The 24,320-nt window shown below is 44.2% G+C and overlaps 1 protein-coding gene across 7 annotated transcripts in view; it reads left to right on the top strand.

The window, feature by feature from the left end:
* The first annotated feature begins 9,667 nt into the window (after positions 1 to 9,667).
* UBR2 (ubiquitin protein ligase E3 component n-recognin 2) overlaps positions 9,668 to 24,320 on the top strand; it is a 126,725-nt gene continuing 112,072 nt past the window's right edge. For 4 of the 7 annotated variants that reach the window (XM_058662896.1, XM_058662884.1, XM_058662890.1 and 1 more), the window contains exons 1-2: positions 9,669 to 10,075; positions 23,381 to 23,640. In XM_058662896.1, coding sequence (XP_058518879.1) covers positions 9,998 to 10,075; positions 23,381 to 23,640 — 338 coding nt within the window. In that variant the 5' untranslated portion in view covers positions 9,669 to 9,997. Of the gene's footprint in view, positions 10,076 to 23,380; positions 23,641 to 24,320 lie in introns of all 7 variants that reach the window. The other 3 variants (XR_009245273.1, XM_058662917.1, XM_058662903.1) reach the window with 3 other exon arrangements.

Here is a 24,320-nt window from a genome sequence, read left to right as displayed (position 1 = left end):
AGCTATAAGGATTCCCCCCTCAACCTCCCATTCTTCTCTCTCCTTTCTCCCTGCCATACAAACTGTTTTCCCCTATGTTATTACAATAATACAGCACTTCGGCAAGCCCATTTTATTTAAGTGTATCATGGCATTGTAGGTATAGGCAATGGTTGAAAATCTAGTATCAGATTGTCAAGATATGTTTAACAGTTTCATTGGGAGGCCTCCTTTTATTTTATTTGGGAGTAGAGATGCATACCGTAATGAATCTTCACTTTGGTATGCTAGTCTTCATTATACAATTCATCCATGACAATATATGTATATGTATGTTTACCTTTATATCTATTAGTTTTGTATTTTGCATGAAGGCTGCCTTACATCAAAGAAAACACACGATATTTGTCCTTTCGAGTGGCACCTTGCTGGGCAGAGGGGACACTTCCATAGCAGGATGAGTGGGCCTCACCCTAGTGGGCAGAAGTACAAGTAGGCTCTCCAGCTTTTGAAGCTGGATTATTTCCCTCTTGTATTCAAATTCGTGGACCATGGTCAATGTTTAGAACACAGGCTGGGCTATTGGCAGTCAACCTGAGTTTCTGACAAAATTCAGCTCCTAGTTGCTCATGTGCATGCCAACAGTTCCCTGGTTAAGGAATCCCGTGGAACAAAGTAGGAGCCAGTCTGATGAGGGAGGGAAGCAAATGAACACATGCATAGAGTAGACGCCGCCTCCCTACATCAAGGTGCAGTTCCTTGACAGCCAGCATGCTGTTTCAGTGGCCCCTGGCTGGCCTTGTCCTGGCCACTGCTGTGTCTGTAGGTAAGGAAGGGCCCCATCCACTGTTGAAGGAGAGATGCTATCTCACTGTGGCCCAGTTTATCCTGGCCGAAAGTCGGTCCTCACAACAATTAAAGCTTAGTTCAGTAAAGGCCACCATGATGGCATCAACTCTTAGGCTACAGTGTAGAATACAGCATCCCTGATTCTTCAGCACCTGATTTGGAAACAGGATTCCACAGCCACAGTGGTTCAAGAATGAGGTTATAAGTCAAATGGACTTAAAAAAGAATGGGCTATAAAATAAGAGTCCTTTCAATTAGCCCATCACTCCCAAGCAGATTAAAAAAAAAAAAAGAGGGGGTGGGGTATAGAGGAACTGACCCCTCATTTTGAAGACTTATTTGTTTTTACTGGAAAGGCAGATCACATTTACAGAGAGGAGAGACAGAAAGATCTTCTATCAGCTGGTTTATTCCCAAATGGCTGCAACAGCTGGAGCTGAGCCAATCTGAAGAGTCCGCAACGTGGGTACAAGGTTACCAAGGCTTTGGGCCATCCTTAATTGCTTTCCCAGGCCAAAAACAGGGAGCTAAATGGGAAGAGAAACAGCCAGGACACAAAACCGGTGCCCACGTGGGATCCCAGCACTTGCAAGGTGAAGATTTAGCCTGAGCCATTGTGCCAGATCCTTGATCCTTTATTTTTGTAGCTGAGAATTTTTTCTACCAATTTGGAAACATACGTGAGGAAGACTTTAGCTCCTTTATAAGACCTTTACTCTCACAATGACTGCTCCCCATCACACAACCCCACAAAAGGCAAGAACAAATGATTAGCAAAAGTAATGAGGTGCAGGTAACCATCCAGTAAAAAATGGGCCAAACCCCCAGTATATTGGGAATGCTGCCTGAAGAGTTTTGAACTTTGCCTTGAGAAAGCAAAGTGAAGAACTGGGGCAAAGAATGGGAAAAGAAGTATGAATTGGTAAGAATACCAAGTAAATATATGAGTGTAAAATGAAATTTCCCTTGATGTCAGTAACTGATCTGATGATAATTCACTGAGTAAACTGGGACTGGAACTTACAATTTCACAATTCACCAGAAAGGTTAAAGTAAAAATGAAAACACCTTTTTAACAAAAGGGTATGTAAATTGCGAACTATCTGGTCATGAAATCATAAAGAGGAAGGGAGGCCAGGAAACAATAACCATGACTGTAAACAAAACAAATTCAGAGCCACTAAGAGAGCTTTGATTGGATTTCCCTTTTCTGATTGGTCTAGCAGTTCTGCTTCTGTTACCTCTCACCATGACTGTTGACAGCAAAGGTGCACCCTCAACGTATGTGAATGATTCCCTCCCTCTGGGAAGCAGCACAACCTACAAGATGAGGTGAACACGCCAGGATCCCATATGGGCGCCAGTTCTAATCCCAGCAGCTCCACTTCCCATCCAGCTCCCTCCTTGTGGCCTGGGAAAGCAGTCGAAGATGGCCCAAGGCCTTGAGACCCTGCACCCACGTGGGAGACCTGGAGGAAATTCCTGGCTCCTGGCTCCAGACTGGCACAGCAGCAGCCACTGCACTCACTTGGGGAGTGAATCATTGGATGGAAGATATTCCTCTGTCTCTCCTCTTCTCTGTATATCTGATTTTGTAATAATAAATAAATAAATACATATATTTAAAAAAAAAAAACACCTCTTTGCCAGGATTGAAGATAAAAATCCTGGAAAGAAAAGCAAAGACTAAGAAATAGGCATAGGAAAAGTAAGAAGAATCAAAGATTAGCTCCAGAGTGTCATGAAAAAATGGAAACAAGAGAGAACATCACTTCAAAATGTATCACTATTATTATTGTGTTATTTAAAAGGCAGAGGTGAGGGAGACTATGGGAAGATGTTCCAACCACCTGTTCACTCCCTAAATGCTTACAAAAGTCTGAGTTAGGCCAGGCCAGAGTCAGGAATCTAGAATTTAGTCTACGTCATCCTCACATCGGGCCTAGGACCTGCACTATTACCTGGCTGCCTCCTGAGATCCACAGCAGTAGGAAGGTAGATTCACAGAGTAGTGCAATTTGAACCAAACACTCCAAAATGACATGTGGCTGCCATGAGCAATATTTTAATCACCACACAAAGCACCCATCCCAATTTAAAAAAAATTAATTTTTGAAAACTTCCCTAATTTTAACGATTCAGGTTTTCAACTTGAAAGGGCTCAGTACCAATAAATGGAAATAAACCCACATCAGTCATATCATTGTGAACCTTAAGGATAAAAAAGAACGTTTTAGCTTCCAAAGATAGAAAAACAATTCATATGTAAAGGATCAAGAATCAGAATGGCTTAGATTTCTTAACAATATTGGAACTTCGAAGACAATGGAGAAATGCCTTCAAAATTTGAGATGAAAATTATTCGCAACCTAAAAATTCTACACTTGGGCAAAATGTCAATCAATTGGGAATGTAAAATTATTACATAATTGTAAGGTCTAAAAATGGGTGGTGTTTGGCACAGCAGTTACAATGCCACTTGAGACACCTGTGTTCTCTACTAGACTGCTTGGTCCAAATCCCAGCCCTGCTCTGGGTCCCAACTCCCTGCTAATGCATACCCTGGAAGCATTAGGTATTAGCTCATGTAGCTGGGTTCCTGACACCCACTAGGGGGACCTGGATTTGTTGCTTTACTTCCAAAATGGTGATGATGACAAGAATAAGGCCTGGTAGAATCCAGGAGCCAGGAGCTTCATCTCAGTTTCCCATGTGGGTGCCAGGGGCCCAGACACTTGGACCTTACTTCCTGCTGTTTTTTCCAGATCATCAGCAGGGAGCTGGATAAGAAGTAGAGCAGCCAGTGTTCCTTGTACCCATATGGGATGTCAGTGCTGCAGATGGAGCCTTACCCACAACACTAGCCTCCACTTCTTTGCTCTTAGCTTTTTACCCCAGACCCTTGTTCTTCTTTCATGAATATAACAGCTCTATTTATATCTCCAAAGGAAAACATTTCTAAAAGTTTTTCCAACTTTCTTTTTTTTTTTTAAGATTTGTTTTTATTTTTATTACAAAGTCAGATATACAGAGAGGAGGAGAGACAGAGAGGAAGATCTTCCGTCCAATGATTCACTCCCCAAGTGACCCCAACAGCCGGTTCTGTGCCGATCCAAAGCCACGGACCAGGAACCTCTTCCAGGTCTCCCACGTGGGCGCAGGGTCCCAAGGCCTTGGGCTGTCCTCGACTGCTTTCCCAGGCCACAAGGAGGGAGCTGAATGGGAACAGGGCTGCCGGGATTAGAACCGGCACCCATATGGGATCCTGGTGTGTTCAAGGCGAGGACTTTAGCTGCTAGGCCACACCGCTGGGCCCTGTTTTTTTTTTTTTTAAAGATATATATTTTTCATTTGAAAAGCAGATATACAGAGACAAGGAGAGACAGAAAGAAAAATCTTCCATCCATTGGTTTACTTCCCAAGTGGCCACAGTAGCCAAAGCTGAGCTGATCTGAAGCCAGGAGTCAGCAGCTTCTTGGTCCCCCACATGGGTGCAGGGTCCCAAGAACTTGGGCCACCCTCCTCTGCTTTCACAGGCCATAAGCAACGTAGGCACTGGATCTCCTTTGTGTTTCACAATTGTGAAATTGAAGATCATCTTCACCCACCACTAGTGGAAATATTGAGTTGAAAGTTGGAAAAAACTGGGCCCGGCGCCGTGGCCTAGCAGCTAAAGTCCTCGCCTTGAACATGCCGGGATCCCATATGGGAGCCGGTTCTAATCCCAGCAGCTCCTCTTCCCATCCAGCTCCCTGCTTGTGACCTGAGAAAGCAGTCGAGGACAGCCCAATGCATTGGGACCCTGCACCCGCGTGGGAGACCTGGAAGAGGTTCCTGGTTCCCGGCTTCAGATCGGCGCAGCACCGGCCGTTGGGGTCACTTGGGGAGTGAATCATCGGACGGAAGATCTTCCTCTCTGTCTCTCCTCCTCTCTGTATATCTGACTTTGTAATAAAAATAAATATAAAAATAAATCTTTAAAAACAACAACAACAAAGGAAACAATTCTAGCGAGGGGCAACAAACACAAAAAATAAGATTATAGTGTCTTATGATCTTTATAATGTGACAATTTGATGAACAATACTGAAAGTCTTAAAGCTATAAAGGAAAACTATAGAAACATAAATAATAAGGCAAGATAAAAGAATGAAAATCTTTAAATTGAAATTAAATATAATTTCCAGGAATGAGAAATGAAATTATTCAACGTGAAACTCAATAGATAATACACTATCTGATTAGACACACTTCAAGAATGAACGTCAGACTATAAAATATATCTAGGATGAAGCACATATAAAAATATAGGAAAATAACAGATATTAAATAGTCATGGAGAAGAGAAAGCACAGTCACGCACAAAAGCCCCAGAAGGAGGAAACATAATGAAAGGTATGTGAAGGAATAATTGCTTTTGTGCTCGCTTTGGCAGCACATATACTAAAAAAAAAAAAAAGGAATAATTGCTTTCATATTTGATGTACTGTAGTCTGTCAAGCAAATGTCATCAAACACTAAAGAATCTTTGTCACCCAGACCATGTGCCATGCCCATAAAATATAAAATGAGCCCAGGGGGTGAATGCCCTGATTGCCAAAGGGAATCGGAAGTCATGAGCTGGTGAGCACCTGGAAGATTCAGCTATCTCTTCCAGACCCTGGTTTGTAAGGAACTCATCTACAGCTCCATGATAAAAGCTAGAAACAGCAACTTGTTCCTAAAGTGAATTTGCTTTGTGAACTGAAATGTCCAAACAGCACCCATCACTGTGATTAAATTATCGACCGCCACAACACTGTGCTGTACATTGTAATGGAACATTGGAAAGGAGGGGGCCTGACAGGCGTAGTTATAATGAGAACCAAGGAAAGACAAAGCCCAGATGAAGATTTTGTTCTTGGTATGCAGTCTCAGTTAACTCTGAGTCCTCCGCCCTAGAGCCTGAAGGAATGTCATGCTGTTGCAACAGAGATAAAACTAGCCCGTGTTTTCCTGGGTGTAAGACAAAACACCCAGTTTGAAGACTTTGTGCTTGCTAGACTATTAAGTCTTAATGCAAATGTTTCAACTACTTAAAAAGAAAAGATTTTTAAAAATTTTTTTATTGCTAAGTCAGATATACAGAGAGGAGGAGATACAGAGAGGAAGATCTTCCATCTGATGATTCACCCCTCAAGTGACCCCAACAGTGGGAGCTGCTCGGATCTTAAGAACCCAGGAACTTCTTCCAGATCTCCCACGCAGATGCAGGATCCCAAGGCTTTGGGCTTTTCCAGGCCACAGCAGGGAGCTGGATGAGAAGCGGGGCTGCCGGTATCAGAACCCATTAGAATAATACGTGATCCCGGTGTGTGCAAGGCGGGGACTTTAGCCATTAGGCCACCACAACAGGCCCTCAACCACTTTGACTAGCATACCTTACTAAGTGTCCCCTGAAAAAATGAACCAGGGGTCCTACCATGAGAAATCAGTAAAGTGGTCCCTGAACTGGAATTGTATGCATTGATGCCTCCATTTACAGCTTTGCACTAGAAAGAACTAGTTGGAAAGATCAGAGAAGGTAACATGTAGCAAATGAGATCATTTCAAGGATGTTAAATGTGAGAGATTAACACTGACCTGCTTTGGAGCAAATTCTGGAGAATCCTTTGCTGGCAGACTTAGTTGTGGAAGAGCAAAGAAGAAATCCTGGGTGAGGATGAAAAAAGCTGGGAATGTGGCAGGATTCCAGCCCTGTGGCGAGTGAATAGAACCTCCAGGAGATCCAGAGAGAGAAGCCAGAGTGAGAGGAGAGAGACCGAAGCAGCAGCAGCTGGGGCTTTGTCTCCATGACAGGCTGGAGCAGAAAGTCTGGTGGAGAATTACAGCAGGGGTAATGGAACAGAAGCTTCCTGCTCAGGTGAGTAATCCAGAACGTGTTGATCATCCATCCTCAGTGGGACAAAGAGAACATTACAAGCAATGTTGATTCTGAAGCTCATGTATAAAGGCAAATTCCAGAAATGGTCTGCATGCATACCGTCCAGCTGCAGGTTCAAATCCTGTCGGATATCAGGAAAAAGGATTATTTATACAGCAGACAGATCCTGGACATGTACCAGCCTGACAGAGAAATGGCTTTGACTACTACCGAATACTGCCAATCTTTCAAAGATTGATGATATTCAACTGCTGCTGCCTTATACACTTGGTTCTATGAGCTACGCCTTTTTGTGTAGGAAACATATTTTGGAATCGATTTTGCTGGTCTTCAGCAATAATAGTACAAAAATGTCTACACCTTTAATTTTATTCTTTCTTTTAAAAGATTTATATATTTATACGAAAAACAGAGTAATAGAGAGGAAGGGAAGGAAACAGAAAGACAAATATCTTCCACCCCTGGTTCATTCTCTCAATGGCCTCAACAACCAGGTCTGGGTCAAGCTAAATTCAGGAGCCAGGAATTCCATGCTGGTCTACCATGTGGGCTCTTGCAAATCACATTTTATCAAATTCTAAAACATGCTTAAGTTTATGAATGACTGTCTTAACTGGACTGAAAAAAAAAAAGAGGTTAATAACTTAAACACCCAGAAAAGAACGTTGAAAATGAACATTAAAATCAGCCCAAAAGTAAAAGGAGGAAGACAATAGCAAGGCAAGGAATGAAAATCTCTTTATACTTCCTTCTACTGGCTTAAATTCCATGCTAGGGCATTCTCTCAGAAACAGTCCTGGCTTTCAGATGTGACAATCTTAGTTTTCCTCCAAAATGATTTCAACTGAAGAGTAGATCAGTGCAAGGAGGATGGGCAAAAAGACAAAGTAATAACGCCAAAGAATGTTTATGGATATTCCTAAAGGCACATGTGCTCTTTTTTTTTTTTTTTCTGGAAAGAATCCTAAGTGTTAAAATTTATTTTTTCAGGCCCAGCACAGTAGCCTAGCAGCTAAAGTCCTCATCTTGCATGCACCAGGATCCCATATAGGTGCCGATTCCTGTCCTGTCTGCTCCTCTTCCCACCAGCTCCCTGCTTGTGGCCTATGAAGGCCTAAAGGGGATGGCCTAAAGCCTTGGGACCCTGCACTCGCATGGGAAACCCAGAAGCAGCTCCTGGCTCCGGGCTTTGGAGTGGCTCGGTTTTAGTCCTTCTAGTCACTTTGGGAGTGAATCAGTGAACAGAAGATCTTTGTCTCTCTTCCTCTCTGTAAATCTGCCTTTCCAATAAAAATAAAAACAAACTTTTAAAAAAATAATTTTCTTTTGTGGAAGGGATTTGGAGTAAAAGAAATGGGAAGTTTTCTGTTTTCCTTCTAAAAACATTCTTATTGATTTTGAATTTCTGATTTTATACACTATCGCCCTTATTGTCAAAAATGAGAATAAAGCTCACCAGGACCATAAAAAAAAGTTAAGGAACTGATGTGGTACAGAGAGCTGAGCTGCCACTTACAATACCAGCATCCCATATCATAGTTCCACTTCAAGTCTCTGCTACTACTCCACTCCAAGCCAGTTCATGTCCCAGATGTTCAACTTCCCAGCCAGCTCCCTGCTTGTGGCCTAGGAAGGCAGTGGAGGTCGGCCTAAAGACTGGGCCCCTTGTATTCACCAGGGAGATCTGAAAGAAGCTCCTGGTTCCTGGTTTCAGTTCAGCTCAGCTCCAGCCTTTGTGGCCACTTGGGGAGTGAACCAATGGACAGGAAATCTTTTTCTCTGTCTCACCTTCTCTCTGTCGATCGGCCCTCCCAAAAATAAATAAATCTTTAAAAGACAAAAAAAACAAAACCCTAAGTTAATTGTATAGTATTACTTAAAAACAACTTAAATATGTCTCAAACTTGATCCAGGATAGACTTTTCTTTTTTTTTTTTTTTTGCCTAGATGTAACTCTCAATTTCTTCCTGGGTATAAATTATTGATAACAATTGACAATTGATAAACTGTATAAGCTGATCATTGATGTAGACGCATTTTTCTGATGAACTGGAGACTGAACATGTGATTGAAGAACTCCAGTCACCCAGTTGACAATCATGAGCTTACGAAAACATAATTTGCTTGTGTATCAAATCTGACAATGATTATCTAACATTGACTATCTACTGTCCTTTTTTTTGTAACAATAATTATTTTTATTTTTTTATTTTTGATGATTTTTACATAGTCGATTAGGGAAATGAGGGTCAAGGGCTCACAAGAAGGTGGGTGAGACCGTTATTTCCACATTCTCTTTTTTTTCTTCCTGTATTCGACTGTCTTTCTTAAGAATAAAACTTTGAATTCCCTTGATAGCCTCCTTTACCTGTCAGCAAGATTTGGAATACATTCTAATACGTGGTCACAGCTACATTGCTTGAAGCCTTTAAAACCCAAATCCAAACCTTCAAAAACGCGGGAGCTGTCCACCTGAGTGAAGGGATGATGGATTAGCAGGGCCGTGGAACTACGAAGAGTAGAATGTAATTCATTCATTTTTGACAAAGATGTGTGAACTCACCACAGGCTGGCCTTCCACAGCACTGGAAAGCTACCACACGCCGCGCAGCTCTCCTGGAGCTGGGGCGGAGTGTTCATTCAGAAATGAACGCATGAAATTGTGGGCATTAAATTACGGTTCCCACACAATCTCGCCCTCGGATTCTCTCTTAGGAGGGCGCCTCTTTTCTTAGCTTCTTCCCATGATTCCCACTGTGCATGAAAGCCCTGCTCCTTCCGTCTGCCACTCACCCAATCGCCCCTTGGAAAAATGGACTACAACTCCCACAATGCCCTGGCGGAGTGTTCTCATTAGTGCCACCACCCTCTCAATCTGGGCCGACTACAGTACCCAGAGTGCTCCACTTCCCTTCCCGGGTGTTATTGCCCCCTTCCCGGTGCGGGACGCGGCAGTGTCCAGTCAGGGTGTCAGGCCCCGGCTTTTCTGTGTCCTTTCCAGGGTCAGGGAGGAGGCAGTGACTTGCCTTTTGGGCGCTGAGCCCGGGAGGCAGTGCAGTAGGCCGCCGTCCCACCTGCCCGGTTCACGTCACCCTCCGTTCGCTCGCTCTCCTGCTCCACCCGTGGCCTCCCGGACGGCTCCAGGACTGCGTGCCTGAGGCAGAGGTGGCAGTCGCGGCTGACCGGACTGAGCCGAAGCTGCGGCCCTTAGGGCGGCGTTAGCTCTGGGGAGGAGGAGGAGAGAAGATGGCGTCGGAGCTGGAGCCCGAGCTGCAGGCCATCGACCACAGTTTGCTGGATTGTTCCGCCGAGGAGATCGCTGGAGTGAGTGCCGGGACCCGGGCAGGAATGTCGGGCCTTGGGAGGTGCGGGTGGATCCGATCCTGGAAATCCCGGAGCTGCCTGCACGGACGGGGGGTGGGGGTGACAAGTGCTCCGGTCCCGTGTCGTGGCGGGAATAGCCCGGGAAGTGCCCCGATCCTGCTTGTTGGGGGGGGAGCGGGTTGGTAGCCCCCAGGGTTGTGCTGTGCACCGGCCACCTTCGCTCTTCTCTTCTGCCCGGGCGAAACCAGCTCTTGCATTATCCGTGCGTCCCCACTGCGCTCCGCTAAGTCCCCAACACATGGATCTTAGCCCTGCATGGCACCTGGTAGACGGGAGGCAAAGCGGCTTTTCCTAGTGTTTGCAATTGGCTGACTTTCTTTCTCTGGGGTTAAGCAGAATGGTGCTTCCCCGGCTGAAACACATGCCACCCTAAAAAACCCTGACCTGTGTCTGCCGCGTGGCCCTGTCCTTAGCCCGGGTTTGGTTCGTGGACAGCGTGGGTGCGTGTGTGCAAAGTAGTGTCTGAATAGGTTTACCAAGTGGGAGAGGAAATCATTTTTCCAGGAGGTGGGGGGAGCAAGTTGGACGGAGAATAAGCGTTATATAACTTTGAGAGGGCAGCATTTGTCAACAAATACAAACTAATAATTCGAGCGGGGGTCATACCACAGTGGGGAGGAGCAATTGTGGCCCAAACTTAAACCATTACAACTCGGTATTGCCTAGGAGTTATAGTAGTATTATGAGTAAACTAACGGAGTTGTACCATTACTGTGGCAAACAAGAAGGCATCTGCCCCCCCCCCCCCTAGGAACACACCCATTTGAACAGGTTGTCTGGAATGATTAGGAATGGACCCAGACAACTTGGGCCCTGCCTCTAAGGGCTCCGATTTAGAAAGTTCCCAGTGACCCATGAAGTCAGGATGCAGATCAGGACCCAGTTTGGAGTGGGCCCTGTTGGTGGGGCTAAAAGTTTCTTGGAGTGAATTGATGAGGAATAAGGTCTACATGAAAATAAGTGACAGGAGCAGAGGTGAAGAGTTGAGGGAGAGAAATTGTTGAATGATTTGAGTCTATTGTTTGATTGTGTTTTAAACTGACTTGTGGTTAGTCTGTCTGTTTTCATTTACTTTCACTTAACATTGCACAACAGAAGAGTTGTCAGCCCCCATCTGCCTTTCATTTATTTAAAAAAAATGAAATTCATGAACAGTGAAATAATAACAGCAGCTAGTCTCTACGTAGATCTTCTCTAATTGGCATATACTGAATTTTTTGCCTCAAATTAAGTTTGGTTCCTCCCCCCCAAACTTAATTTTGTGTCTGTTAGCCCAGTGTTACTGGATACTTATTCCATTATTTCTGTTAGAAGAGTCTGGGCTTCTCCTGTGTGCTGAGGTTCTGGACAAAGTCAGTTATACAACCAGCCTGCAGGCCAGGCTCCTAGCTCTTGTATAGTGAACTCCTCAGGTGAGATACAGTGGGGAAGAGTCAGTAGAAATACAAAGAAACAACAATTTGGCTTCATCCTAGCTACATTTTACTTTTACTCTGTGGACCTTTAAATGGCTTCTGAGCAGTGAGGTTTGTACAAAGTTCACTCTGAAGAGGCCAGTACAATTTCTCCAAGCAAAAAAGGTGTAAACGTGTGTGTGTGTGTGTGCGTGCGCACATGCACTTTAATTTATGAGGGGTTTTCATTCTGTAACCAGACACTTCAAACTGTTCTTCCAGTTTAGGTTCCACAGCAGTCCTTTATCATAAATTAAAATGAATAAAGTTGCCAGTCAGATGGCAAGTGCATTGTTGAGAAATTCAGCAAGGCGGACAGCAAGGCAGTGCAGCCTTCTGTCCGTCTGCTGTTGGTGATTTGTGAGGATGACTTCAAGTTCATGAGCATCAGTGTCATCTTCACTGCCCTTTTTTTCTTTTTTGCTTGTGAGGCACAAGGACTTTCTATGATCCTGTTCATCCTAGCTGCTAGTAGGTCTCATGGATAAAAACACCAGAGCTGACTCAGTTCAGGATATTACAGTGGCTTCAGACTTCTCTGTTCTTGGCAGAAGTGTGCTGTAGCAGCACTTTCCCAATCCTACTTGACTTTAATTATTTTCATGTCATATTGATTATATTATATGCCCGTGAGTGTGGGGATTTAAAAAACACAATTACTATGTTGTTTTCCCCAAATATGTGAAAGATGAAAATTCATTGAGAAAGTTTTGTCGTATTTTTACTTTACCATTTTAAAGTTTTATTGAGATATAACTCACATACTGTACAATTCCATGGTTTTTAGTAAGCTCACAGTGTTGTGTAGCCATTACGTCAATCAGCTTTTAAGTTTCCATCACCACAAAAAAGCAGTTCTGTATATATTAACAGTCACTTTCTACTTCTTGGACCCTGAACTCCCAAACTCTAAGTAATTACTAATCTATTTCAGTTATATGTATGACAATTCTGAATATATCATATAAATGGAAGCATAGAACTTTTGTCTTTTATGACTGGCTGCTTTCTGTTTTAAGATTTGTCTATTTTTATTGGAAAGGCAGATTTGCAGAGAGAAAAAGAGACAGAAAAAGATTTTCATCCACTGATTCTCTTCTCAAATGGCAACAGCAGCCAGAGCTCAGCTGATCTGAAGCCATGAGCCAGGAGCTTCTTCTGGGTCTTTCACATGGGTGCTAAATCCCAAGACTTGGGGCCATCCTCTGCTGCTTTCCCAGGCCACAAGCAGTAAGATGGAAGAGAAGTGGAGCAGTCAGGACAGGAACCAACACCCATCTGGGATACTGGCACTTGGAGGTGCAGCAATAGCCAATTGAGCCATCACACCGGGCCTATTGTTCAATTTCTGTAAATTTATTTGTAATGTCCTGATTTGTAAGCCTCTTAAGTTTCCTTGAAAGCTTTATTTATTTGAAAGGCAGAATCAGAGAAAGAAAGAAAAAAAAGGGAGGGAGAGAGGGAGAAAAAGAAAAGAGAGAGAAACTTTCCATTTGCTGGTTCACTCCGCTGCTTGGGCCGGGCCAGGCCTGAAGCCAGGAGCTTCTGGGACTCCTACGTTGGTGTTGAGGCCCAAGCCCTTGGACTATCCTCAGGCACATTAGCAGGGAGCTGGATCAAAGGCAGCCTAGATTCCGATCAGTGCCCTTATGGAATACAGCAGGCACGCTATACTACAGTGCCAGCCCTGCCTCTTAATTTGTTTAAATTTTTTTTAATCTAGTCTCAGAAAACTTTATTTGAGGATTCTCTTAATATAATCTCAGAAAGCTTCATTTAAGCATTAGTAATCTTTCATGAGTAACTAACCTGCTGTTTATTCTTGTTTGAAAGCAGCACAAAATTAAAGATACAACTTTAATTGTGTAATAATAATTAAATACTGTAATGAAAGGTCAACCTCTAGGAATTCTTTCATTTTTGTATATATTGTAAATGCTGTCTATCCCAAGGCTTAAATTTTGCAAAGGAAAGTTCCTGAAAACCTTGTCATAACATGTTTACTTAGCAGGATGGGTTGACAGTTTCTTTACTCCCTTTTGGGAGACTTACAAGATTGTGAATGCTTATTACTCCCTTGTACACATTGATGTGACAACTATAAATGTCTGAAATGATGATGAATTAAAATAGAACCAAAGTAGAAACCTTGATGTGTTTTTTAATCATTATTGAGGCAATAGCTAAAGTTAGCATATGCTAGCAAGAAACTAACATGAAAAGCTACAGATTTTATTCTGAGAAATGTGTAAGCCATTTTGTAATATGTGCTTTATTTTATTTTTAATGTTGTTAGATGTATGCCTATGTGGGCCACTAATCAGGGTGGGGAAGGGTCAAGGTTTTGAGGGAGGAGGGTGGGGACACATGTTTCCAATTTTTTTCTTTTTCTGCTGTTTTTGCTAGAGGGCAGAGGTAAGGGACAGGGGCATTCCTGCTGCCAAACTACATCAGGACACAGGGATGGGGGACGGTCATTTGATGTCATCTTAGAGACCCCCAAGGGGAATAATGTTCCAAGGGTGTTACTTGAATCATTTGGAAAATTCCAAGATATTTTTGGTTTCATTGCTCAAGGGTTGAGAAAATCTTTCTAAAGTCTGTTGGTTGACAGTCCACCTTAATGCATCCACAGAGCAGATACTTGATGCCGAAGCTTGGCCAGGAGAGATGTCCAACCTGTTCTGCTTTTCATCCTCTGACATGGCACTCGACTTCCTCTGCTGGCCTAGATGAGCTTGCTGTCATGTTCCCTGTATCTGGAACCCTATGCACATATCAGTGACTGCGTTGGCTGTTCAGTTGTGACCCCAGCCCTATCAAACAAACGATGGGTGCTGTGGCCTAACCCAACCCAGCGTGTCACAAACCTAGCTCTTAACACACATCAGTGGGAACTGCAGTCTAGTCAGGGCAACCTCCTCTATCTCCCACCAGGCCTGCCCTAATCCCAGTTCCTGCACGTGCTGTCATATGCACCTGTTTAGTCTGACCCATCCAGCATCCTAACCAGCTCTGCTACACAAGCTCAGACCCAACCACTCCCAGACCCAGCCCACACGTGTGCTGATGTTGACTTGTCCATCCTGGCCTGACCACAGCCTTGACTGTCATGCTCACCAATGGGAGCTGCAACCCAACAGAGGAATGCGCACAGTTCCCCTACTAGGCCCACTCCTACTCCCGAGTCTTGTACTTACCAGGTGGTACTGTAGTCTACCCTGACACTACTTGCAATCATTCCCAACAGATACTGCCACAAAGCCTGGTGGCCCACACTGATTCTGGCTTTTGCATGTGCTAATGGGTGCCTAGCTTAGCCCAGTCCTCCCCCAACAGGTGTTGCAGCCCTGCCCAGCCTGATCCACCCTCAATCTTAGCTCTCATGCTCAGATAGAGCAGTGATCTAGCAGGGAGAAGGGGTCCCTGGAGTTTCCCTACCAGGCTTGCTCCTAGCCCTAGGTCTTCATGTGCCATTGGGTGCTGCGGCCCAGTCTGGCATGGTCTGTCTTACCTCAGCATTTGCTAGTGGGCCTTTCAGCCTGGCTCTGCCCTGCCTGCCCCCAGTCCCAGCTTATGCTGGCAAGTGTTGTAGCCTGTCCCAGTCCAGCCACCCCCAGTCCCAGCCCTCATGTGAACTGGCCAGTGTTGCAGCCCAGCCAGGACCCTGTTCTGGTTATTGCACCTGCTAGCAGGTGCTCCAGACTGACCCAGCCTGATCTGCCCCCAGACCTAGCCCATGTGTATGCTGATAGGTGCTGTAGTCCAGCCTAGCTTTGCCTCAGCTGTCCATAGCCTCAGCTCTTGAACTCACCACCAGGAGATATGACCTAATAAGAGAGTTCCCCAAGTTCCCCTATCAGACCAACACCCAGCTGTGGATCTTGCACACACTGGTGGGTGCTTGACCCAGCCTGACATGGCCAGCCTTCAGTCCTGTCACTCACTGGTAGGTGCACCCAACTAGCTTGCACCCATTCTGGCTCTCGCTGACAGGTACCTCAACTCAGCTCCACCTGGCCCACCCCCAAACCTGGCTATCATGTAGATCAGTATGTGCTGGGGCCTAGCCCAGTCCAGCCCTCATGCATGCAAGGAGGTGCTACAACCATGTTTAGCCCATTCCGCCCCTAACCCCAGCTCTCATGCTTACTGGTGGGAACCACAGCCTAATAGCAGGATCCCCTTGGTTCCCCTGCCAGGCTCACTCCCAGCCTGAATCTTGGTGGTACTCGAACCCAGCTTGGTGTGGCTCACCATCAGTCTTGGCATTTGCCATCAGATGCTACAGCCTGGCCTGACCCATCTGGCCCCTCAATTCCAACTTCTGCTTGTGGGTGCTGCAGCCTAGCCTGGCATGGGCCACACCCCATCCTGGCTCCTGTGCATGTTAATGGATAATACAGTTTGACCTGGCCTGCCCCCCAAGCCAGTCACATACTTGCCAATGAGTGGTACAAATGTGCCTGGTATAGCCTTCCCCCAGTCCTGTCTCTCACAAGGAGGAACTACAGCGTAGTAGGGAACTTTCCCAAGTTCCCACACCAGATCCACTCCTAGACACACATCTTGCTTGTGCCAGTGAGTGCTAGGCCCCTGCTGGGCATAGTCCACCCCCAGTTCCAGCTTTTGCATGTGCTGGTGGGTGCTGTGGTCCAACCCAGCCCCGAAACTGATTCTGGAGTGTACAAAGAGGTGCTGCAGCCTGGGCCAGCCAGGGCTGGTCCAAACCCCATTTCTTTGGAGGGTCACTGAGTTGCATGATTATACATAGCTGGACCCATCACTACCTCCCAGCTCTCATGCAGATCAGTAGGTACTGCAGAACCACCGAGGTGAGCCTACCTGTCTCTTATCGGATCTGTCCACAGACCTGGTTCTCTTGCATACCAGTTGGTGTTCATGGCCCAGCCTTGCATGACCAGTCGTTTGCCAAACACTTACTGACAGGGGACTGTGGTCCAGCCCTGCCAAGTAGACCTTCCCTCCAACCCTAGCTTTTGTGTGCACTGGCAGGCAGTGGGCAGTGACACCAAATCCAGCCCAGATTTCCCATGTGGGCAGGCACATTAGGCTGATCCAGACATGCCCTCCAATTTCCTCTCTTAACACCACCAAATCTCAACTTCCTCATTTACCTGCGAGTGCAATATTCCCTTGGTAAAACCTACTTCCACACATCCCCAAATCCCCTTCTTCAGGCAATCCACAGTTCACCCCCTAACTTGGGCTCTGGAGTTGACTTCCCTACATACATTTTTTTTTAAGAAAATGGATTAGGCAGGCCCAGAACAGTAGTTTTTTTTTTTTTTTTAAGATTTATTCATTTTATTACAGCCAGATATACACAGAGGAGGAGAGACAGAGAGGAAGATCTTCCGTCCGATGATTCACTCCCCAAGTGAGCCGCAACGGGCCGGTGCGCGCCGATCCGAAGCCGGGAACCGGGAACCGCTTCCGGGTCTCCCACACGGGTGCAGGGTCCCAATGCATTGGGCCGTCCTCAACTGCTTTCCCAGGCCACAAGCAGGGAGCTGGATGGGAAGTGGAGCTGCCGGGATTAGAACCGGCGCCCATATGGGATCCCGGGGCGTTCAAGGCAAGGACTTTAGCCGCTATGCCATGCCACCGGGCCCCAGAACAGTAGTTTAACGGCTAGATTTTCATCTGGCAAACGCTGGCATCCCATGTGGGTGCTATGTCCTGTTCCGGCTGCTCTGCTTCTCATCTAGCTCCCTGCTTGTGACCTGGGGAAGTAGCAGAGGATGGCCCAGAGCCTTGGGACGCTGCACCCACATGGGAGACTTAGAGAAAGCTCCTGGCTCCTGGGTTTTGGTCAACTCGGCTCTGGCCATTGTGGCCATTTGGGGAATGAACCAGCAGATGAAAGGTCTTTCTCTCCTCTTCATAAATCTTATCTGCCTTTCCAATAAAAATAAAATAAATCTTTTTTTTAATGGACTGGGCAAAAATGTTGGCAGACTGGTATTATTAACACAAATTTGGCATTAACCAGAACCAGAATGCCCACCAGCTACTTGCTGCTTTTCTCCCAGCAGTGTAATACTTGCCTAGGTAAAGGGCAACCTATGCAGTCGCCTGTAGCTGTGTGAGCCATTATTCTTGAACGTAATTGTAAATTTTTTTCTGTTTGTATATTGAGTGTGTAAATCTGATCAGATGAACGTGCCTAAAGCAGAGCTCAGATCTGTTGGTTGGTTGGGGTGTTTTTTACTTTAATGCAAGTAAGCTTTTTTACAGATGGAGACTGTATACCAACCTTTCTTGAACCAGATTTTTGTCTTGCTAATAATGTATGGTAATATGCAGCAAGGTAGTGGTTAGAATGAAATCATTGTTTTACAAATAATATATATTTCATATAAGATGGCTGATTTTTTTTAAAGATTTGTTTACTTTTATTACAAAGTCAGATATACAGAGAGGAGGAGAAACAGAAAGGAAGATCTTCCATCCAGTGATTCACTCCCCAAGTGAGCGCAATGGCCAGTGCTGTGCCGATCCGATGCCGGGAACCAGGAACCTCTTCCGGGTCTCCCACGCGGGTGCAGGGTCCCAAAGCTTTGGGCCGTCCTCGACTGCTTTCCTAGGCCACAAGCAGGGAGCTGGATGGGAAGTGGAGCTGCCGGGATTAGAACCAGCTCCCATATGGGATCCCGGGGTGTTCAAGGCGAGGACTTTGGCCACTATGCCACGCCGCCGGGCCCGATTTTTTTTTTTCTTAACCAGAAACTGTATTAGCTGATGAGGAAATCTATGGGCAGATTTGACCTTTCTGTTGTTGGAGCCACAAGACTACATAATTTCTTTTAGGAAGTATTTTTTTTAAATATTCATTTATGTACTTTACTTTAAAGAGTTATAAAGAGAAGAGGGTGGGGGGAGAACATAGTGAGAGAGAGATCTTCTGTCGTCTGGTTCACTCCCTAAATAGCCACAATGGCCAAAGCTGGGCCATTGTAACTAAAGCTGAGAGCCAGAAACTTCTAACAGGTCTCCCACATGCCTGAGTTTCCCAAGGCATTGGGCCATCCTTTGCTGTTTTCTGGGGCTGTTAGCAGGGAGCTAGAGCAGGTAGTACTCAAGCCAGCGCCCATATGGAGATGCTAGTACTGCAGACAAAGGATTTGCTTCTGACCCCTAGAAAGCATTTTGTTTTCTCTGGATTAAAATTCTGCAAAATCAAAATTGGAGAGAAATGGAAGCCAAAAATATAATAAAAGCAAAAAGTAATTTTAAAGTAAAACTTTTCTTATATGTTATGACTTCAAACTGTCTGAAGCACTAATGCTTTCTAGGATTGTGGAGATGAATACTTGCAGTCTTACTGTTTAACTTTTCTTATGTTGGCTTGCCACAGTAGGACAAAAATTGAACCTTTATCCTTGGATATGGCCAAAAAAGCTATGTTTTAACTCAAAGAATGTGATTCTAATTTGCTCACTGATGATTCTTTGCCTTCTTTTCAAAAATTAATTTTTTTAATTATTGAGCTCTAATATGTGTGCATATAACAATTTTATTTAAATCTACTCTTTTTGTTTTAAATGATTTATTTTAATTTTATTGGAAAGGCAGTTATACAGAGAGGAGGAGGAGAGACAGAGAGGAAAATCCTCCACCCACTGATTCACTCTCCAAGTAGCCAATCCAAAGCCAGGAGTCTGGAGCCTCTTCTGGGTCTCCCATGTGGTTGCAGGGTCCCAAGACTTTGCATGGTCCTCAACTGCTTTTACAAGCAGGGAGCTGGATGGGAAGCGTGGCTGCCAGAATTAGAACCAGTGCCCATATGGGATCCTGGAACGTGCAGGAAAGGATGTTAACTGATAAGTCATGGCGTTGGGCCCTAGAAACTACTCTTTAAAGGGAGAAAATCTTTAAAATCTGCAGGATTGTCTCACAAGAATGTGGGGATATTTGTTTATTTTTATTTATTTGAGAGGTAGATGGAAAGAAACAGAGCTCTCCCATCTGTAGGTTCGCTCCTCCAGTGATGAAGGTAGGCCTGGGGCAAAGTCAGGAGGAGGGGGCCTTCTGGTGTTGCAAGTGGATGACAGGAACTCAGTTTTCTTCTGGAGCTGCCATTGTCTACACTTGATCTTAACCAAAAGGCTGAGAAGCAATTGGAGCTGCCATTGTCATCTCTCTGGGTCCTGCTAGTCAGAAACTGGAGTGGCGCATCTAACCTGGCACTCCAACAGGGGCTTGTGGACAGTTTAACAACTGCCTTCGCTGCTAGGCCAACTGCCCACTGCCACAGTTTTAATTAAGAGTCATTTGATCTCTTTGCTGCTTACATAATGCAAACACAACAAAATCAAAAGTTTGGAAAATACAGTTTCACAATACCACTTCAGGAATACTTAAAATCTGTATTAGCTCTAGAAGGAAAGTAGTGGGCTGAAGATTGTAGAATGAACAAACAACTGGAAGATACCTACCTCTCTCTTATTCTCTCTGTTGCTGTCTCTCTCTCTCCCCCTCTGGCTTTCAAACAAATTAAATAAATCATTTTAAAAAGCAAAGCCCATAAATTGACTTCTTGTGATATTAGATATCATTTGAACATACCCCCCCTTTTATTAACAAGGATGTCCACAGAATTTAAATTGTAATCCATGGGTAAATATTAGATATGGGAGTTATATTAGCATTTCAGTTAACTGTGTTTTAGCAGAAATGTATAATTTTATTTCATGCCTTTAGTTTAGTTTTTTTTTTTAATTTAAAGATTTGTTTATCTGAAAGGCAGAGTTACTGAGAGAGGGAGAAATAGAAAGATCTTCCATCCGCTGGTTTATTCTCAAATGGCTGCAATAGCCCAGAGTTCAGCCTAGGCTGAAACCAGGAGCCAAGAATCCATTGTTTCCCAGGCACATTAGCAGGGAGCTGGATTGGAAGTGGAGCAGCCAGGACTTGAAGTAGAGCTCACCTGGGATGCTGGCATCACAGGCAGTGGCTTAACTTGTTGCACCACAATGCCAGCCTCTGGTTTATGTTTTCTGATTTAAAATTTTAAATGACATCTAACTACACAAAGCAGCGTGGAGAACAAGTAAACATACTGGCAGAGGAGGAAGGGATAAATGACAATAATAGGAAATACAGAAATAGAAAAGAATGTGATTTGGAGAGTGCCTTCTTGGGGCTTATTTATTTTTTAAAGACCAGCGTCTGACCCATACTGTATGCCTGGAGCTACATGGAACGTCATGTAGAGAGTAAATGTTACATGACAGTTGGTAGTAAAAACAAATGTGTAGTTGTTCAAATAACATATCTTATTACATATTCACAAGTAACAGGTTCTATTTTAGACATGGGGTTGGGCTGAAGAGTCCACTGAGAAGGAGTCATGCAGAAAGTAAGTTATAAACTGAAATCTAGAAAATAGAAAATGGCTTTGGGAAGCAGAGGAAGAGAATGAGAGCTGTAATTCAGGTCAGAAAGAGCAGCTTGGAGAGCTTGAAGACAAGGACATTAGAAACCTCATCTGGGGACTTAACTTTATGCTGTTTAATGGGAAACTGAATGACTTGGTCTATAAGCATTTGACAAAAATCACTCTCATGGTGAAGTCGGACAATATATTGCATGGGAGGGCCTGGTGGCGTGGCCTAGCGGCTGAAATCCTCACCTTGAACGCCCCGGGATCCCATATGGGCACCGGTTCTAATCCCAGAAGCTCCACTTCCCATTCAGCTCCCTGCTTGTGGCCTGGGAAAGCAGTAGAGGACAGCCCAAAGCTTTGGGACCCTGCACCCGTGTGGGAGACCTGGAAGAAGTTTCTGGTTCCTGGCTTTGGATCGGCGCAGCACTGGCCGTTGCGCTCACTTGGGGAGTGAATCACTGGATGGAAGATCTTCCTCTCTGTCTCTCCTCCTCTCTTTATATCTGACTTTGTAATAAAAAAATATATATATATATATGTGTGTGTGTGTGTGTGTGTGTATATATATATATATATATATTGCATGAGAAACCAACTAGGGTTTAGCATAATGGAGTGTAGTGATTCTGAGAAATAGGTGGACTGGAGACATTCAGAAAGCTAAGAGAAAGGAGACATGGTTGGTTAGATGTTGAAGTGAGGAAGAAGAAAGATTTTTGAGGTTTTTTCTGGTTTGGATATCCTAGTGATAAGATAGGGAAATGGAGAGAATATTATATTGTAAAGGGGGGCAAAAATCACAAGTTCATATGAAGTTTGTATATTAATAGTTCATGGAAAATGTGTATTATGAAAAAGATCTATGCATGGATTCCAAAAACTATTTTGTACCCCCAAAATTATCTTTTAATTCTATTTTTCTATAATTTCTTTGAGGGACAGACTTCCCATCTACTGGTTAACTCCCCAAATGCCAGCAATGCTAGAGCTGGGCCATGGGTGAAACCAGGAGCCTAGAATACAATCTAGATGTCCCAGTCACCTGAGCCATTGCTTCGCCTCCCACAGTCTGCATTAGCAGCAAGTTGCAAAGCCAGGAAACTGTCCAGCAAGGAGCATTGCTAGGCTAAACTCCTGTTCTTTCCATGAGCTTTTTTTTTTTTAAGATTTATTTTTAAAAATTTAAAAGATTTATTGCAAAGTCAGATATATACAGAGAGGAGGAGAGACAGAGAGAAATGTGTTTCATCCAGTGATTCACTCCCGAAGTGACCACAATGGCCTGTGCTGCGCCCATCCAAAGCCGGGAGACCAAATCCTTTTCTGGGTCTCCCATGTGAGTGCACAGTCCCAAGGCTTTGGGCCGTCCTCAACTGCTTTTCCAGGCCACAAGCAGGGAACTGGATGGGAAATGGGGCTGCTGGGATTAGAACCAGCACCCATATGGGATCCAGGTGTGTTCAAAGTGAGGACTTTGGCCTCTAAGCCATGGCACCGGGCCCTCCATGAGCTTTTAATAAAGATTTATTTATTATTTTAAAGGTTTATTTATTTGAAAGGCAAAGTGACAGTGAAAGGGTAAGAGAAAGACCTTTCCTCTTTTGTTTCACTCCCCAAATGGCCACCAATGCTAAGGCTGTACCATACAGCGCAGGAGCCCAAAACAGGTCTCACACATGGGCAGCATGAGCCCAGATACATGGGCCATCTCCCTCTGCTTTCTCAGGCACAGAAAGAGGGAGGTGAATTGGTGGTAGAGCAGCTGGGATTTGGCAATTTGCAACATGGAGACTTCCATAAGTTTTTTAAAGTACCCTCATATTTGATTGATGTCCTTAAGGTATGTGAGGCTGATCATAACAGAGGAGTTAGGGAGAAAAAAAAAACATGAACAGGGAAAAGGGCTTATCATTAGAACTTGATCTGGGAAAGACGGCATAATTAATAAAGTGATGTCTTTTACTGCTTGTCATTGATAAGAGACATGTAAACCTGAAGAGAAGCAAATCTAGTGTCTTGGCTTTTCCCATTCACACTGCATGCTTTTGCAAAGGGCAAAGTGACATGAGGATCCGTACCCACAGCCAGAGTTACTTCTGGTTTGATTTCTGCGGTGATTTCAGGTAAGCTCCATGGTTAGTCTCCTGAAGCACCCACAGAGGCTCTCATTTCATTTTAACTTTGCTTGTATTTTAAATTGCAATTCTAAAGTACCTGACATTTTAATGGATTGAGTTTCTGCTATACGGGGGTGAGTATAATAAATAAAAGATTCTCTGCTCATTGTTTTATGTGTAAAATAAACTAGAGTAGATTTACTTAAAATTGCAGCTTTATTAGTGCTGTTTACATTTTTTTCTGTTTTTTTTTTTTTTAAAGAAATGGTTACAAGCCACTGACCTCACTAGAGAAGTATACCAGCATTTAGCCCACTACGTGCCCCAGATCTACTGTAGAGGTCCCAACCCTCATCCACAGAAGGAAGACATGCTAGCCCAGCAAGTCTTATTGGGACCTATGGAATGGTATCTTTGTGGTGAAGACCCTACATTTGGATTTTCAAAATTAGAAAGAGCAAACAAACCGTCTCATCTTTGTGGTCGTGTTTTTAAAGTAGGAGAGCCTACATACTCTTGCAGGTAAGGGATTTTAATTTTCTTTCTAAATGGCTTTGTTTTTATATGGCATATCTTCTTTTTTTTTATTGTAAAATAATAGAGAGTGTATTTTGAAGTTTGTGCCACAGATACATACTTTTTAACAAGCCATTATGAAAAGAACATTAATTATTTTCCAGGTCAAGAAATAGGTGGCCATCAGCATTCCAGAAGTTCACCGTATGCTTTCTTCCTCCCCGGTAGACTGTGATCTTGCATCTTACAGAAATCTCTTCCTTGATTTACTTGGTGTTTTTTCATCACAGTGATTCTTTTAGGTATTCAGACTGTCCCAAGTTTGGGCGGAATGAACCTCATTCCACAAGCTTCTCTGTCCTTTCCAACATGCCTTCATTAGTTCTGTATATTTCTTTCCTTTCTGGGATAAGGTGTCCACAGCTGTCTTTGAGCTTACTCTGACCTATATTATTCATTTTTGCAAAATTTTCCCTTCTAATTGGAAATGATGGTTAGAAGGCCAATTCTAGAGCATGCTTTCGATGTAGTGGTTAGATACTGCTTGAGATGTCTGTTCCAGGGTGCCTGAGTTCAAGTCCCAGCTCCCCTTCTAGTTTCAGCTTTCTGTTAATGTACACCTTGGGAAGCAGCAGGTGAAAGCTCAGGCACTTGGATCTCTGTCCAAACATGGCTAGTTCCCACTC

This window comes from Ochotona princeps, chromosome 1 (genome assembly GCF_030435755.1).
Source record: "Ochotona princeps isolate mOchPri1 chromosome 1, mOchPri1.hap1, whole genome shotgun sequence".
Taxonomy (NCBI): Eukaryota; Metazoa; Chordata; class Mammalia; order Lagomorpha; family Ochotonidae; genus Ochotona; species Ochotona princeps.
Note: the sequence above shows the minus strand (reverse complement) of the source record. Positions and strands in the feature narration are given on the sequence as shown.